Genomic DNA, 17,308 nt, shown 5'->3' with positions numbered 1-17,308 from the left:
TGTATGTCTGCGTGTGTGTATGTCTGCGTGTGTGTATGTCTGCGTGTGTGTATGTCTGCGTGTGTGTATGTCTGCGTGTGTGTATGTCTGCGTGTGTGTATGTCTGCGTGTGTGTATGTCTGCGTGTGTGTATGTGTTTTTGCTGGTATGTAGATATAACAGATGGTTTGTTATGTTAGATTAAGACAGCTGTTACAATATTTGCATTCAGTTTGCAGATAGGTTTTGTTTGCTCTTCAGAATAAATTTTGCAGTATTAATCCAACAGATTATGTTCTTACTTCAGTTTGCATCATATTGTTTGTGTACATAGTTGTATCAGATTGGTGTCATTCTGTTTCTTTCCAAGCCATATATACCAACTCCCCCTATACCAACTCCCCCTTTTCCATTGTTAGAGAGGCATTATTGTATTACCCAAGTGTTCCTTTTGATTTTCAATTTGGATAATAAACATTGGGCAGAGTCAAGAAAAGTTTCAATGTGTAGCCAAACATATCTGTAAATTCACTAGGCACAACTGGTTTTGGTTTTTTATATAATAGTCCATGACAAAGTAACAGTTCCAGTAGGTATTGCAAGGTCATTCCCTGAAGTATTTAGATGAGATTCATTATGGGCTTTCATGGGAGCAAAATTAAGTCATTTAACCTATTCCCAAGGAGAGGTTGATCCTAATGTAACCAGGAAAGACATAGAGTTTCTGAATGATAACACCTGCTTTGAGAACACTGGCTGATTTTCAAAGCTCAAACAGTAAATTTGTTTATGATGATGATGGAGTCTGCCATTGAATTATCATGTATGAAATTGGGTGTTTTGGCTAGTAAGAGAATTTTGTGAGAGAATTCTGATAGCAGACTGGCTGCCAAGGGAGTAGCAAATAGAGCTTCCTGAATTCATTTAGAGTGTTTTTTGTCTTGCAGCCTTCTGTCTGCAAAAGGTTATGCTCCTGGGTTTTAATAGCATCAACACCTGTTCTCTGCCATGGCACAAAGTCTTTGTCTTCTGTGTTGTGGAGCTAATGCTAAAAAAACTCAAAAGGTTTGCCTTAAATGTGTCCTTGTAATGTTTTCTGGTTCTAGCTAGGTCCAGGGCTGTTGAACTCTATTTTAGATGGTTATGAACACATGGGATGTCCTGGGCAGCACAGCTTACAGCTCAATGTTAACCAGCTGTAAGGTCAGCTTAGCTGTGCCTTGTTCTTTGTCCTCCAGAAAAGTGTCCCATTTGCACCTCCTACATTGATTGACACGCCAGTTTGCCCACACCTACTGTGAGGTCGTTAAGGAGCTAAACCAGTAAAAAACTAAGCTTAGAAAAAAGTGAATCGATCAACCTAGGTGTATTTTACAGGAAAGATATTTAGATGCTAACACTTAAAGGTCCCAGCATTCAGGATCTTATCCTGACTTTTTATACTACTAATGCTCCAAATACAGCATGGGTGGCTTTGAGATTAGTTTCATGGACAGTTTAAATCAACCTTAAACCCAAGTCAGTGCAAAGGAACCTGGGGCAGGGGAGAGGGCAGGGGTCAATAAACTTATGCCCATTGTGAAACTGCATCCTGAAGTGCATTAGATGACAACTACAATTTGTCCTCATTTCACAGCCATATAGGAGGAGGATGATGACAACTCTACAGTGCACATTTACTTTTTAAGGGAGTCAGCATGCTGTAGATTCCCTTGGTTAGTCTGTCAAGAAGCACTTTGGCTTGAATATCAGAGTTAAGAAAACAAGTTGTCTTCTATCCTTATCCCAGTGGAAAACATGGAGTTTCATGTAGCCTGTAATATTAAGCTCTCTTAGATACTCTGCTGCGTCAGCTCTGTAGAAAACCACAGTTTAGCACAGTCACACATGAAATAGAAAAAGTCATCAAGCCTTTGAGAAATAAAAGTAAATTCTCTTCAATAGGAGCATCCAGTGTTGCTTTCGTTGTATTTTAGAAATCCAGCTTGTCTGATTTTATTCTGTGGGGTATTGATGTTGTTTATTATGTAGCAGACACTGTCATTCTCTATGTTGATAGCAGTAAAAATGAAAAGGTGAAATGAATCTGGTGATTTTGAAGCTGAGCTACGTCCTTGTCTGTATCTTCCCTTGTGTTTCCTGGTTTTAGAAATTCCCTTTTTATGGGGAACTTGATCTGGCTACTGATTCCATTGTGTGTGCTCTCAAGTTAATGTCAAGTCTTCTAACAAATCTTCATACCAAATGCTTTTCCTCCTTCACTCAGCAAGATAAATTTTTGAGCGCTGCACTAACAATGAATTTATACTCTTTAATTCCTGTTATTCTTCAAGGAGACAGACCTCCCTTGAGTTGGTAGGAAGAGTCCATGGGTCCCTGACATGCAGATGAGTCTGCGGTGGCAGAGTTGAGAGAGAGAGAGAGAGAGAGAAGGTTATTGCTAACGCTCCACTTTTCATAACGGATATCTTTCTCCTTCCCACAGTGACAACAGCACTGGAGCGTTTTTTTCAGCAGGCATTAAAGCAGTGATCACACTCAGTTTGGACTTGGAAGGTTATCTTTGCAACCACAGGATATAGAAATGTGTCATTTAAATGAAAAATACTATTTTCAAGGCTTAGAGCTCCTGCCCAGTAGCCTCTTGGTTGTCCAGGCAAGTGTGCTTTATAGTGTCTTAACTTAATAGTATCTAAAATATGTTCCAGAGGACTATATATTTATTTCTCTATGACACTTTGGAATTTTCCCAAGCGCATCACAGCAGGCATATGGAGAGGAAGGAGGAAGTCCAAGCAGTCTCAGCTGTCTTATAAAAACTAACACTTCTTGCAAGTGGAAATTGTTACCAGGACCACCCATCTGCATTCGTCAGTTCCTAAAACATAAAGATCACGTTTAGGAAAAGTGCAGATTGATAGATGGATGCCATCTTTTCAGTGTCTTCCAAAGGAACTTCAGAATTTAAAAGGAAGCAGGAGACCTCTTTAAAGAACAAGAGCAGAAGGCTCTGCTTTTTAGTCATGTAGACAGAGATTAATGTAATTTACTGTCTTTTAACTGCTTTCATCTTTACCCTACTTTTTTTTTTTTCTGCAATTGAGAAATTAAACTCAGCTGTCCATTTACAGACCAGAAAGCTTAGGATGGTTTGCATGATTACTGCCCTTTCACAAGTAAGGCAGGTAAAATAATTGGTGTTAGGTTTTAAAGTCAATAACAGGGTGATTGTCTGTTTCAACCTATAGCATGAGAAAAACATAATTTACAACCATACTAATTACTTGACATTTTTATTGTTGGAATGACTTAATAGCTATTTAAATGTGGACGTATATTTTTAGTATTAAGGTAAAATAATCTGAATTTTTTTATTTCCCAGTCCCTAAAGTTAGGACAGTGTTAATCTAATCCTCATTGCAACCATAATTTTTCCTGCTAACATCAAATTATAAGGCATGAGATATCGGAAAGCAATGAGTTATGTGGTTCATGAGGATTCACACAGGTAATGCGAGAATAGCTTTTTTCTGTGCCAAAGAATGAAGCTTAACAAACAGCCAGAATTGTGACCCCATTTGACTTTTCATACCCAAATCACTGTGCAAAGCTAAAAATAATTTTTTTAAAAAAAAGGTGTACCTAAGTTTCTCCAGACAAGGAAGTTAATGGTGAGGTAAGCTTTGAATGTACATTATGGCTAAGTATTCCTTGGCACAGTGCATTAAAAGCAGGCTTGGGCAAATAAGCCCGTTGCCTTTTGAAAACAGAATAGTGTCTGTGCAATAAAGCTGCACTTCCATAGTTGAGCAAGCGTGGGTTGATTCCAAAAGAAATGGACTCTTTCTTACACGTCTGGCTGTGTGTTTCTGGCCCTTTCTGCAACCATTACTGGTGTGGCACTATTCAAGGCCAAACTGAGTGGGGAAAAAAGTAGCTTTCCATTAGATCCCGCTATGGTTTTTTGAAGAAGTTAGTGCCCCAGATCACTGCTCTCTGCGAAACACCACTTCTGCTGTGCCTGTGTGAGCACTCTGTAATCTTTAGGAAACACCAGCTAGGTTAAGGTAGGACCTTCAAGTACAGCCTCATTTGAAATTATCAGCAGCAGTTTAAGTACTACAGCAGTTGTTCAGCTGGGGATATTAATTCACAACAAATATTTTCAGGTTAAGTTTGTGTACCGGCATGACTATGGGTTATAGGCTCCAGCAAACCTAGCAGGATTCAGAGGAGCCTGCAGGTCAGAGCCATCGGAGAAAATTTCCACTGGCTCAAGAAAACCAATTCTACTTGTTACAGTCTCTACACGGCATTCCCATGAGCTACTCTGCTGTCAGAGCCATGAGAGCAGTTCAGTTGGAGAACACACGTAGTTATCAAAAGAAGGAGGCAGTAACGTGTTTGGTCTAACTAGCAGATGTCTGAAGAGTTAAATCTAGCCGCAGCTTCTGCGATTCTCCTTGGGAGGCTGCCTGGAAAGCATTGTTGCCTCCGCACTTTGAGATACAATTCCAGATTTTTTCCTAATGAATAGCAAGCTAAATGCAAACATAGGGCAACACAGGACAGAAAGAGCAGTCATGTGGCTGACCTGAGACAGGATGTGCCCTGAGGCATTTGCTTCCACCAGAGAATTGCAACAGTAATGGATAGTCATAGCATCACTCTTTTCCCATGAGCCTGAGGGAAGAAAACTTCCCTCCTTCTGTCTATGAGTTTATGAGAATGCTTCCTGTTCAGTTTTTTATTGAAAGACAGAAATATATAAACAAACAGAATAGTGAAACATCACCAAAATAATTTCATTTAAATCTTACAATAGTGTCGCTTCCCAAATAACAGCCAGCTAAATGGCTACCACGGTGTAAAATAAAAGGTAGGATTTGGTTTATTATCTCTCAGTAGTATGAGAAGTCTGAACCTAGGTTCAGAACTGCAGTTCCACGGTGTATTTATAGTTAGAGTTGCTCTTGCTTTGTAACCAAAAGTGAGAATTTGTTTAAAAAAATATATTTGGCGGCAAAAATCTACACATATCGTTCTGACTCTGCTTCATTCCCTCCCGCAAGAAAAAAAAAAAAGAAAGAAAAGAACAGCAAAGTTAAACAGGAAATTTTTACTCTTTGTTAGAGCATGACCGTTACAACATGGCCCAGGTTTTGTCTTTTCAGCAGATAGGAATTGTAGGGAGAGAAGGAGCTGGGGCCACACTACTGGATGGTGGGAAGTTTCTTAAGGCAGCTTTGCTACCAGCGAAGAAAATTCTGGAGAACAGGGAAAGAAGAGATGGATAAGGTTGTACTGTGAGTTGAACTGCTCTGAGGAAAGCAGTGGTACATGATTGTGGTGTGGTATTTGATGCACACCACCTGCATGGCAAAGCAAAGGAGGGATGAGAGTGTTCTGGCTCAGCCTGAAAAAAGTCGGAGTTCACAACAGTGCTGCTATCACTGGGTTTGAAGGAATTTGCATGGTCATAAAGATTGTTCTCAAAGGCAGAAGGGCCAGTGGGTGTACGCTGGTAGATATATTATACAGTTATGTGATCGGGCATATTGTAAATACTTAAGTACCTTCAGGAGTGAAGAAGTGTTTCTCTCTTCTTAAACATTTATCTCTTCCCTTTCTTGCATTTCCCAGGACTTGGCCTGAATTATTGAAATCAGTTTGACTATCATGTTTTCTCTTGTCCTTGTCCTTTTTCCTCTGTATGTCGAGTTGTCGAACAGGGGTTCTTCAAAAGCACATTCCACTTAGACAGAGAGCCTTTTGTTAAGCACTGAAGTGGAATAGGGCTAAATGTCATAACTTGCACTGCGTCCTTGGGCAAGAGCATAAAAAAAAGTCTCTTAATCTCCTTGGCTTTATTTTTAATAGTAAACAACATAGTAGATGGAAGTGACTTTTCATCTTAGCTGCTGCAAGGAAGTAAGATAATTTTAGAGTGCTTGCAGGCGCAAATGCTGCTGTTATGTGTTGAAAGCAAGCGAGTCTCTTTTTCTGCATGATGAGGAATGGTTGTCGGGTTTTTTTTTCGTCTTGTGTTGTATAGCTTAGCCTCCTCATGATTTTAAAATAAACTGATTTGATACAATTTGTAAGAGTTTTTGTCTGTTTGCTATTTTGAGAGACAGAATGGTGTGAGAGAGGCCTGGAGTTGCTGAGAAACAGAACAGGCAGCACTAGGGGAACAGGCCTATTAAATTACCCTTACTTAAGTGTATTTCTTTAGTGTTCTTGGGGTTGGGTGTATCTGTACTGTGTTTTGAGGAGTATGCCGAGGCCAGGCTCAAACCCAGACTTGTTTTCTGCAGCGATCAAGAACCCGAAGTGCCATGCCAGAGGGAGTGGGTCTCTGCATAGACTCCGTGTCATATCTGTCAGGCTCAACAGAGGACAGATCTTGTGCCTGATCGTCCAGGCCCGTGTGGATGTCTCGGAAAATGAAAGGCATCTAAGATAGCAAGAGAAGCCAGTGCGTAGGCAGCTGTCTCGCATCCTGCATGTTTGAGCACTCTGTAACTTATCCCTCGGGCTGCTGAAGGGACAGCCAGGGAACGCACCGCTCTGACTGAGAGTGCCCTCTCAGACCCTGGAGCCATTGCCAAAGAGCACCATCTGCATCCCCATTTTTGGACGTTTCCTGTCTCAGTTCCAATATTCCCTCGGACATGATTGCCCAGTGTCCTTTGGAGTTGGCTGAAAGCCATTACAACAGCCACCTGCCTGTAACAGGATCAACAGGATACAAGGAAATACTGGTACCTTTCTGTTCCCTTGAACTTGCTTTGCTGCTTTTCCTTTGCTTTGCAATAGCCGTTGTTCTGTTGGCACAGTTCTCATATGTGCACACCCTGAGATAGTCTGGGATCTTCCTAAATGGTACAGCTTTCTGCAAATCAACCAAAACCAAACAGATCTTTTATTGAAAGTAAAGTAGCAGGAAAACAGAATTTTCTGAAACGCCTGTTCTTGATGGAAGGCATATCAAAGGAGAGTAGTAAAGCATCTGTCAGGAGAATGAAATTTAGGTATGGGTACATGAAAAACTGCAGTGGCAGGAGGCGAGACTTTGGAAAGGGCAGGCATTAGCCAGTAGCTCTTTATGAAAAAGATATGACTTAATTTTCTTATTTTCAAGGTTCTTTGAAACGAAGGAAAGTTTAAAACACGTCCTAGAATAAAAGTGGAGTTTTTATTTTATTTTCCCTTTCCGTCAAATAAAGGAAGACTATTATCTTAATGCTTTTCCAATCATCAGATGTCATAACTACCTTGGATCCTTGTTGTCAAACAAGAGCTTTAAGTGTGTTATAGGCAATAACTGTTTAAAAAATAAATCCATATATGCATCTGGAGTAAATATCCAGCCAAGCAGAAAGTGTTCGTTGGGTAACAATGAGCTTGTATATGTAAATACTTTCCAACTGTTGCTTCCTTTTTCCTTGTCGATAGCTGTGAAGAGCTTATACTGCTCGTCGTACAAGCTATTGCCAAATTGCATGGCTCTGTTACCATGTGACAACATTTTCAGAAATGCATAGCACTGAAGAGAGTTTAATCAGCTTAGTAAATAATTATGTTCAAAACAATCAGTAAAATCAAAACATGGTTGTGTCTTGTATTCAAAAAATTAAACTTTTGCAGAGCAGTTGTAAGGAGGAGATAAGGAAGAAGTGAAATGTGAAACTTTTCCTCATCTTTTCTAGTAATTGTGATTTATATTGCCACAGAAGATGACCTATTTCTTGTTTTTGGATCTGTTCTGTTCTATAGTTTGGAAAAAGAAAATGTTGAATTGGTTTAAAATACTTCTCAGGAAATTGCTGGTTCAAAATGTAATCTTCCTACAGCCTACTTTTCAGCTTCAGTTATAATAAGATTTAGGTTTTATATATGTAGCAGGTTCATTTGTGCTTTTGCTATTGCACCACAAATTCTGAAGATTAGACTTCTTGCTCTATAATCCTGCTGGGCTGTGGAGAAGAAGAAACTCTGGTATCAAGATAAGGGACTTTTTAGAAAAATCTATCCAGAACAGGGCTCATGTTAGCATTGTCATTGATCAAGCAACTGTCACCTTTTCCCTCTAAGCTATGATTTGACATGTAAGTCAAGGAAAAGAAGTGGCTTACTAAGATGTCACTGCTGTTTCTCCAGTCTGGAGGTAGAACAGTAATTCAACATTCACATGCTGTTTTGTTTTAATGTAGAGTTGTAAGGCCTAATGTATTTTGATATTCTGTAGTTTCAGTTTTTTAGAGAATATGATCGATCTTGTATTAATATCCAAAGATATGCTGAGGCCTTGTATGGTGGTAGATACCACACAAACTCAGAATAAGATATTGATTGATCCCTGGAGAGTTTTAAAGACAAGCTATAACAAGCAAAAGCAAAATGAACCCATGCTGGATAGTAAGATGATGACATGGATTATCAATGTGCAACAGTTTTATTAAGATATAAATCCCTGTCTGTCTCGGTTTGAAAAAAAAAAAAAAAACAGAGGTCTGCTAAGGAAGGCAGGAGCCTCCCTCGAAATGGAAACTGTAAACCCCCTCCCTCCGAATTACTAAAATTTTGAAATTAAAGGGCTCTCAGGCAAAGATATGGGAGTAGAAATAACAGTTCTTTACTGGGAAGATTAAAGAGAAGGGAAAACAACAACAACAACAACCCAAATGCAATAGTACACAAAAAGAAAAAAAAAAAAGAAAACCAAAAACCCGCTGACAGAGTCAGAATACGACCTGACACCCTGCTGGTCAGGGTGCTGGCAGCAGTCTGATCAAACGGTGGCTGCGGTCCTCCTGCAATGGCAGACGTGGCTCCACAGAAGCAGCGATCCTGCCGAAGGGCGCGGGCCCCTCCGAAGGGCCGGCGGTGCTGCAGATGGCCCGGTCTTCCTCGAGTGGCTGCTCTGTCCCAAGTAGTCCAGCAGCAGCCCGAAGTGCCCGTCTGTCTCCCCCGGTGACTGCCAGAGCCCGACCGCCGCCGCCGCCCCTTTCCCGCGCGCCCCCGGGTGCAGTCCCCAGGCCCGCCCTCTCCTCCCCCGCTGGAGCATCTCACATGGGGCCGATGTTGTTCTGGGAGTCTGGCCGCAGATCCTTGATTGCCCATCAGAGATGGCTCCTGGAGGGAGTGATCCACAGTCATGGGCAAGGCATTGATGGCCCATTAACAGAAGACAGTCTGGGAGGAGGAGGCAAGGGAAACATTGCCCCACCTGGTTTCAGCAGCTCATGAAGATGGTGATAGAATACATACTTTTGGGCACATCTTACATCATAACCTAGGACACTGTCCTACTTTTTTTCCCTTCTTTTTCATCTTCAGAAATGTGTAAGAACAGCTGTATATTGGCTAATTGTGATAGATTTTTCTCTCGGTGCTTCCAAGGAGTTATTTTTTCTGACTTATTTTTTTCAGACTTTCATTTCACAGTGTTTTCTGATGGTTAGTCAAGAAATTACATACTTAATGTGACTTCACTGTGGTTACAGCCCTGTTCTGGAAGCTAGAAAAGTTCTATGTCTGTATGAGAATTTATATAACAATGATAGCATGTGTGTTGAGACTGTTTTCTGTCTACAGATACTCTGATGATAGAACTGAAATTTTAACAGATGCGTTCTCTACAGTTGGACAAGATGCTGTGGGAGGAACACATTGGAAAATGTCTTGTGGCTGCGTTTTGTAAAAAGATAGGAAGAACACTGACCTGCTGAAGAAATTCAAGAAATAGAGAGATTATTTACAATTATTATGTCGTGATCTGAAAATAATGTTTGAAAGATCACAGTATGCTATATTTGTAGACTGTCAAGGAATCTTGCTTTATCTAACGTTCTTCAGATTGCAGTATCATCAACTGAATGCAAGTTTTTGATATTATCCTACTAAATAAGCTGCTGGGAATTCATGATGCATCTGTCAGTTACACAAGCACTAAAAGGAATCAACTTTATATGACTGTTATTGGAGAGTGTGAAGCTACGTCCTCAAAGGTGTTTAGCTGTCTGATTCCCATTGATTTTAATGCAAATCAAGGACTTAAATGTCCCTTGTGAATCTTTGTCATTGTCCCTAGGCTTCTTGATTGCCTGTCTTCCTAAAATATGTAAGCACTATATTATGATGATCACTTCTTCCAACAGACCAAGTTCAGAAAAAGGTGGTGATGGTTATGGTTGTGAAAGCTCTAACATCTCATGAGACAAATTACAGCTTACTGCTGAAGTGTTCTACAAAACTGCTGTTTGTAGCTGTTGAATTCTCCCCTTTCTTTTCTAGCCGTTTCATCCAATGGTGAATTTGGAATGCTCCCGAGATTTTCGACCGTTTCTTTGTGCCCTCTATGCTCCTGTGTGCATGGAGTATGGCCGTGTCACTCTCCCTTGTCGTAGACTCTGTCAAAGAGCATACAGCGAGTGCTCCAAACTCATGGAGATGTTTGGGGTCTCTTGGCCTGAGGATATGGAGTGCACCAGGTGAGCAAATCTGTATTTTTCGGAATCACAGGATAAAATTTCAGTACCATCTAGGATGTTTTATGATCTGAAACAGACGTTTTAAATGTGTTCCATTACAAGTGCTCTTATTTTCCCTTGCATTTGTTTAACAGTCTGTTTCCTGGGGTGGAAACTGAATTCGTATTTCTGTCATCTGCCCAGGAGATAAGTTGAAAATTTCTGTGGGCAATTACTGTAAACTGCACATGCGTATTCTTAAATGAATGAATATATCGTCTGTTTTTCTTCTTCTCTGTCATTTATGCTGACTTGGTTTTCTCTGTAATACTGAAGTTTCATAGGTGATACTGCCATAAATTTCTCTGAGAGTTAGGCAAAATTACATACACTAGAGATGGATAGTCTCTTTTTCTGAAGGGGGAGATGGCTGGTTTTGATGAGTGCATAAAATCTCAAAGCTCTGTTTTCAGAGCATCTACCTCTTGTTGATCTTGTGTGCAAACAGATGTTTTCAGCTTTACATTACGCATGTAACTTTATAGAAAAGTATTCAATGATGTTCCAATCTATTTGAAACAAATATATATGAAACTGAAAACAGTATCTTTATGCTTTTTCTTTTTGTAAGTGACTCCAACAACTAATAAAATACAGGAGCACAAACAGGAAGAAATAGTCTCTCGTACAGTTGAATTGGAGAGAGTGAAAAACAATTGAAACTTCTTTTAGCAACAGAGTAAGTCAGAGGATGCTTTTAGGTCCTGATAATCTGGATCAGAGATCACTCAAGCTCCATACTCCAAACAGATGGCTGGGCCCTTCAGATCCTCCCATCTCCTTAGTAAGGCCCAGGTAGTGAAAATTTAAAACCAGAGCTAAAACTACTAAAACTTTGCTGATGCTGTGTTAGTGCCATTGTGCCAGAACATGAACTGCGGCAGAGGAACAGCCATACTTAGCTTATGCTGTGCTTGCTGAGGCAGTAACATCTAGCAGAGGGAAGAACAGAACAGCTATGTATGGAATCCCTCCAGTCTTTCCTTCAAAACTTCAGTAGCCCTTAGCCTCCAGTCAGAGCTTTACTTAATTACAGAAATAACTTCATCATAATTTCAGTTTATTAATGCTAGTAGCAGTGTTACGTTGGATTTTTGGTCTAGCTCACTGTCCTGTCTGATAGCAGCTAGTACTGTTGCTTAGGAAAAGGTTTTAAAAATGTTCTCATAGAATCATGCTTCCTTGGGCACAGAGTCTCAGTTTACAGTAAGCCTAAATTTATAGACTTCCTGAGGTGGGTTTTGTATCCTCACCTTTATGCTTAAAGCCCCAATAGGTCTCTTGTCAATTTATTTCTCTGGTTTATTTTTAAATGTATTTTATAGTTTCAACATCCACTGCATTCTGGCACAGTGAGTTCTCGAGTTTGTTTAAACATAGTGTAGTATTTCATGGATTACCTGTTATTTGGATTGTCTTTGTTTTCGCTGCAGTTAGTGTGTCTAAAGTCAGACATATAAATAAAGTTACTGGTCTTTGCAAAGTATGTGTATATTCCTTGTAAGTAATTCTTTTCTTACTTTTTAGATTCCCAGATTGTGATGAGCCATATCCTCGTCTTGTTGACCTCAATTTAGCTGGGGAGCCCACAGAAGAGGCCCCTATGGCAGTACAGAGGGATTACGGTTTTTGGTGTCCTCGGGAGTTGAAAATAGACCCTGATCTGGGTTACTCTTTCCTGAGGGTACGGGACTGTTCCCCTCCTTGCCCAAATATGTACTTTCGGCGTGAAGAGCTCTCCTTTGCTCGCTACTTCATCGGAGTGATCTCCATCGTCTGCCTTTCTGCTACCTTGTTTACTTTTTTAACTTTTCTGATCGATGTCACAAGATTTCGCTATCCAGAAAGACCGATAATATTTTATGCTGTCTGTTACATGATGGTGTCGTTAATTTTCTTCATTGGCTTTCTGCTTGAAGACCGAGTAGCGTGTAATGCATCTAGCCCTGCCCAGTACAAGGCTTCCACAGTGACCCAGGGCTCTCACAACAAAGCTTGCACCATGCTTTTCATGGTGCTCTATTTCTTTACCATGGCTGGCAGTGTTTGGTGGGTCATTCTTACCATCACGTGGTTCTTGGCAGCTGTGCCAAAATGGGGCAGTGAAGCCATCGAGAAGAAAGCGTTGCTCTTCCACGCCAGTGCCTGGGGCATTCCAGGAACTCTAACCATCATCCTCTTAGCAATGAATAAAATTGAAGGTGACAATATTAGCGGCGTATGTTTTGTTGGCCTCTATGATGTGGATGCATTAAGATACTTTGTACTTGCACCTCTCTGCCTGTATGTTGTTGTTGGAGTTTCCCTTCTGCTAGCTGGCATTATCTCTCTCAATCGGGTTCGCATTGAAATCCCATTAGAGAAAGAGAACCAGGACAAACTAGTGAAGTTCATGATCCGGATTGGCGTGTTCAGTGTTCTATACCTCGTGCCACTGTTGGTTGTAATTGGCTGCTATTTCTATGAGCAGGCTTATCGAGGTGTATGGGAGACGACGTGGATTCAAGAACGCTGCAGAGAATATCACATCCCGTGTCCCTATCAGGTGAGGAAACCGATATGACATATTCAGGAGTGCAGAAAATGGTTAATGAGGGGATATGTTGAGAATTACTTGTCATCCCTAAGTGAGAGTGCTGCTGTTTCTACAAGGGAAGGCTCGTGCCATATTCACATTATTTGGATAATGCATTAGGCCTTCTGGAACACTAGGTATTATTGGAAAATTGGAGGCTTGCATCAGCTGCTTGATGTTTTTTTGTGGAGTTTCTGAGCTGTATGAGACCTATACAGGATATAAAGATGCTATTTTAAACCAACTTCAAGAACAAGACTTAATGAGTTTATTTTTGGTCATGAGAGATGTGTTAGAAGTTTTGCTTTGAAGGAACTTTGGCATTTAAACTGAGTTGTCATCAGCCTGATTACTGCTTTTTTCTAGTTTTTGTTGTTCATCTGTAACAGTTTTGTTGCCTTGATTAGCCTAGAGGTTCTGTGCTCATTTTAGGGCGGTCTATGCATGTGCCAGAAATGTCTATATAAAACCTTACTTGAAGTGTCTTCTGAAGAAAACCAGAGCTTACAACTCATCAGTTTTGTTTTCTCAAGAAAATTACACTGAATTTGTTTCATTGAGTTATCACAGGAATGGAAGCCTCTAAGAGCACTAGGTAGCAAACTGTCTGCGTTTACTTCAGTATTATGCTGGTGCAGTTGCAAAGAAAGTATCTTGTTAATTACTTGAAGCCTACTTTCCGTCTTGAGCCGAAGTGGCAAATTTATTTTTGGAATGATATTGCAGAGCTATTTTCTGAAACTTATTTGAAAGCAACTTTATTTCAAGAATGTCGTACAGCAAGCATCTGTTATATAGCTGCACACACAGGGGTTTTAAAAAAAAGTTAGTATTTTGGCTCTAAAGCAGTTAAAACACCAGCTGGATCATCAAAGCTCACATTTTAATGCAATAAAATATCGCTTAAAGGTTTGGTTTAGTCTATATAGCTTGATAATAATCCTTTTATTACCTTTTAACCCTTTTTATTTTTTTCTCTGTTAGATTTTATTAGGGTGTGACTCTTCCCTCCCATCCAATGTGCAAGCATTTTTATGGCAGGAAATATCTGTCAGTGGGTGTGCTCAGTTTCATTTGCTTGATTGAGTCTTCATTGCTGCAGGTTTTAATATGTTAAACTGATTGATGCTTAAAAAGAGAGAAAGAGAGGGACATGCAGTCTTCTCTCAGTTAATGTCAAATACCCACCGTACACCAGTCTAAAATGTGTGTAATAATCTATAAAATCAAAAGGATATTGCTTTCTCAGAATGTTGAACAAAAACTATTTTAAAGTTTGAAACTTCTGATGTCTAAGGACCAAAATCCTGGCTAGTGGAATAATGAAAACATGTAGTAAAATGCTACTCAAATCTCTGGAAAACCGTTAACATAATGGCTCAGCAGGAGTCAAAAGAACAATAATGGTTTCATTCACATAAAATTGGGTTGAAGGACCCGTAGACCCTAGGGAGTATTAGAAGGGTTTTTCTTCTAACCCATCCATTTTTTTTTTTAACTAAATATGCTTCCCTAATTAAACTACCCAGACTTATAATTGAAACAGATTTCCAAAACTGTGGGGAAAAATAATTTTATCCTTAGATCATGCTAGTAAAACTTTGTATTAAATTAGGGGAAAATGTAAAGCTTTGTGGAGAGTATCACTTACTTGCAAAATAAGACCATATTTTTTGGAAGCCTTGATGATATTTAGCTTAACTTCAAATATTTGAATATCAATGTCTGAGATTAGACTGTCCTAAATTGAGAGCTGTAGTTGATTCCACAGTGGACATAGGTTTTATGTGCAAACCTTGCGGTAGCTGGAATTTGCTGCTTGCATAGGCACACTTTCTCCAACACCAGCAAATCTGAGGTTAAAAATTCATTAGTCTGTTCAACCGTTACATCATCTTTGCCATCAGAGCATGATGCCACAGTAACTCGTTCTGCAAAATTGCTAATGGGGGAGTTGGAGACGGCAGCTGCTGCAGGCATGCCTCCCTGCCTCCCTCCTGTGGGACTGCTTCATGCGGGAGATACCGCGGGGTTAATAATTTGCTGCAGATTCTCCTGGCTGCTGCTAAACCGAAGAGGGCCTCAGCAGCTGGTGTTCAAAGGAAAAATAGACATCATGTTTCTCTGGCTACCTAAAGGGCTAAATACTCCTTAGAAGACCACAAAATGGAGGAAGCAACAAGATAACTTTATGCTCCGTTCTTGATTTCGGGTTACCTGGATGTTTCCTGAGTTGACCTGGCTACGTATCGTTATGGTTATTTGTCAGCTCTGGGAGGCATCTGTTGCTTTCCTTGTAAAATAAAAACTTTTTTGTCACAAAGACAGGAAATCAATATCCAGTATTCCCTCTCTTTGAGGAGGAGGTGCAGGGCAAAAAGGAGCTCGTGTTACCTTACCTTGCCCTCAGTGTCCTCTGCGCTCCATGTTTCTGGGAGAGACTGAGGGGGTGATGGGTTTGTAAAAGCTAGCAGCAGCTTTCTCCCCATGAGCACATCCCAGAACTCAGTTTTCTGTAGCATCATGGGCTGCTGTGGTTCAGGCAGTAGCTTTATCTGTTGCCTGGGCGGCAACGGCAGGTAAAACAGGCAGCAGTCGCCCCTCTTGTACCATGATTGTGAGGGCTCAGATGAGCTCTGAGATGAGCCGTCAAAACTCGAGTGGAGTGAATATTGTTTCCTTGAGTGTCCTTTAGCAAAGAAAAACAACTACTACATTGAAAGGTGAGATTTATTTACATTATATACAGTATATACAATGTATCTAATATTATCTTCAGGGCCCTCCTCTGGCCTCAGACTTGATGGAACGGGTCCAGAGGAAGCCATGAAGATGATCTAAGGGCTGGAGCACGTCTGCTAGGGAGACAGGGTGTGAGAGAGTTGGGGTTGTTCAGCCTGGTGAAGATAAGGCTCTGGGGGGACCTTCCAGCAGCCTTCCAGTACCTAAAGGGGCTACAAGAAAGCTGGAGAGGGACTTTGGACAAGGGCGTGTAGTGACAGGACACGGGGCAATGGCTTTAAACTGAAAGAGGGGAGATTTCTATGAGATCTGAGGCAGAAATTCTTCCCTCTGAGGGTGGTGAGGCACTGGACCAGGTTGCCCAGAGAAGTTGTGGCTGCCTCATCCCTGGAGGTGTTCAAGGCCAGGTTGGATGAGGCTTTGAGCAAGCTGGTGTAGTGGAAGGTGTCCCTGCCCATGGCAGGGGGCTTGGAACTAGATGGTCTTGAAGGTCGCTTCCAACCCAAACCATTCTTTGATTCTGTGTTTAAGAAATTAAGTTGCACCTTCGCCACTATAGGGGAAATGCAGTGGCTTTGTGGCTGTCAACTTAAGTAGGCAACTCAGGAAACTGTTTTGTATCAACCAGGATAAATCTCTTAATTTAGTTCAAAGTATCGAGATTTCTATACCAAAGCATCCTTCTTTCAATGTAAATAAAGGCAAATTGACTAAGGTGTTACCACAAATAATTATTTTAATGGTTTCTGATGGTAGGACTGTTCACACTAATTGCAGTGATGTAATCTATTTCCAGTCAGTATTTCTTCTCTGTGAAATACTTGCTCAGAGCAACCTAAAAATGTCCACTTCTCATCCACTTCCATTTCACTGAGGTCAGGACTTTTTTTTTTTCTGGGGGGGGGGGACAGTGCCTTTGTCCTACTTTCAGCACAGTAATATTCAAATGAGGAGCTGAATTTTGTGTTGTTATCTCACTTTTCACTTATTGCCTTAAAAAAGGAATTCATGCTTGGCCTCAAAAAGTGAATTAATGGTTTTGTGCAGGAGATGTTCCTGCAGTGGAAAACAAAGTTAATTTTCACTAGCTATAGAACCTGGTACCCTCCTCATAAACCTAGCATTTTCGCTGGTCTCTGTGCATTACATGTTCTTCTGGTCAGACTTTTATCTCATATATAATCTTTTTAATGAGAGTATAGTGCAATTTTACCTCAAGGTAAAATGCACAAATGAAGGGAAAAAAGCAGGGAAATGTGATACAATCCAATCATATAATTATCACATCTAGTCGTCTCTTTTGCTATGGTTGACAATCCATCCTTTTTTGCTCCTCCTGCTTCTGTTTGTAACCATGCTGGTTCTGCCAATATTGTATCGTCGTTCAGAGGGCAGAGCCTTGGAGCAGAGCACTGGACTTTTGTAATGTTGGGCTCAAGGAAGGACATTTTGGGGAAATAAGATACTGCACACTCCT

At 40.6% G+C, this 17,308-nt stretch overlaps 1 protein-coding gene across 2 annotated transcripts in view; it reads left to right on the top strand.

The window, feature by feature from the left end:
* Nucleotides 1-17,308, top strand: part of FZD3 (frizzled class receptor 3) — a 56,103-nt gene that overhangs the window by 15,925 nt on the left and 22,870 nt on the right. The window contains exons 2-3 of one of the 2 annotated variants that reach the window (XM_086624344.1): nt 10,279-10,411; nt 12,809-13,059. In XM_086624344.1, the coding sequence (XP_086480470.1) occupies nt 10,279-10,411; nt 12,809-13,059 (384 nt within the window). Of the gene's footprint in view, nt 1-10,278; nt 10,476-12,041; nt 13,060-17,308 lie in introns of both variants that reach the window. The other variant, XM_086624337.1, reaches the window with a different exon arrangement.

The sequence above is a fragment of the Tauraco erythrolophus genome, chromosome 2 (assembly GCF_009769465.1).
Source record: "Tauraco erythrolophus isolate bTauEry1 chromosome 2, bTauEry1.pri, whole genome shotgun sequence".
NCBI classification, from domain to species: Eukaryota; Metazoa; Chordata; class Aves; order Musophagiformes; family Musophagidae; genus Tauraco; species Tauraco erythrolophus.
Note: the sequence above shows the minus strand (reverse complement) of the source record. Positions and strands in the feature narration are given on the sequence as shown.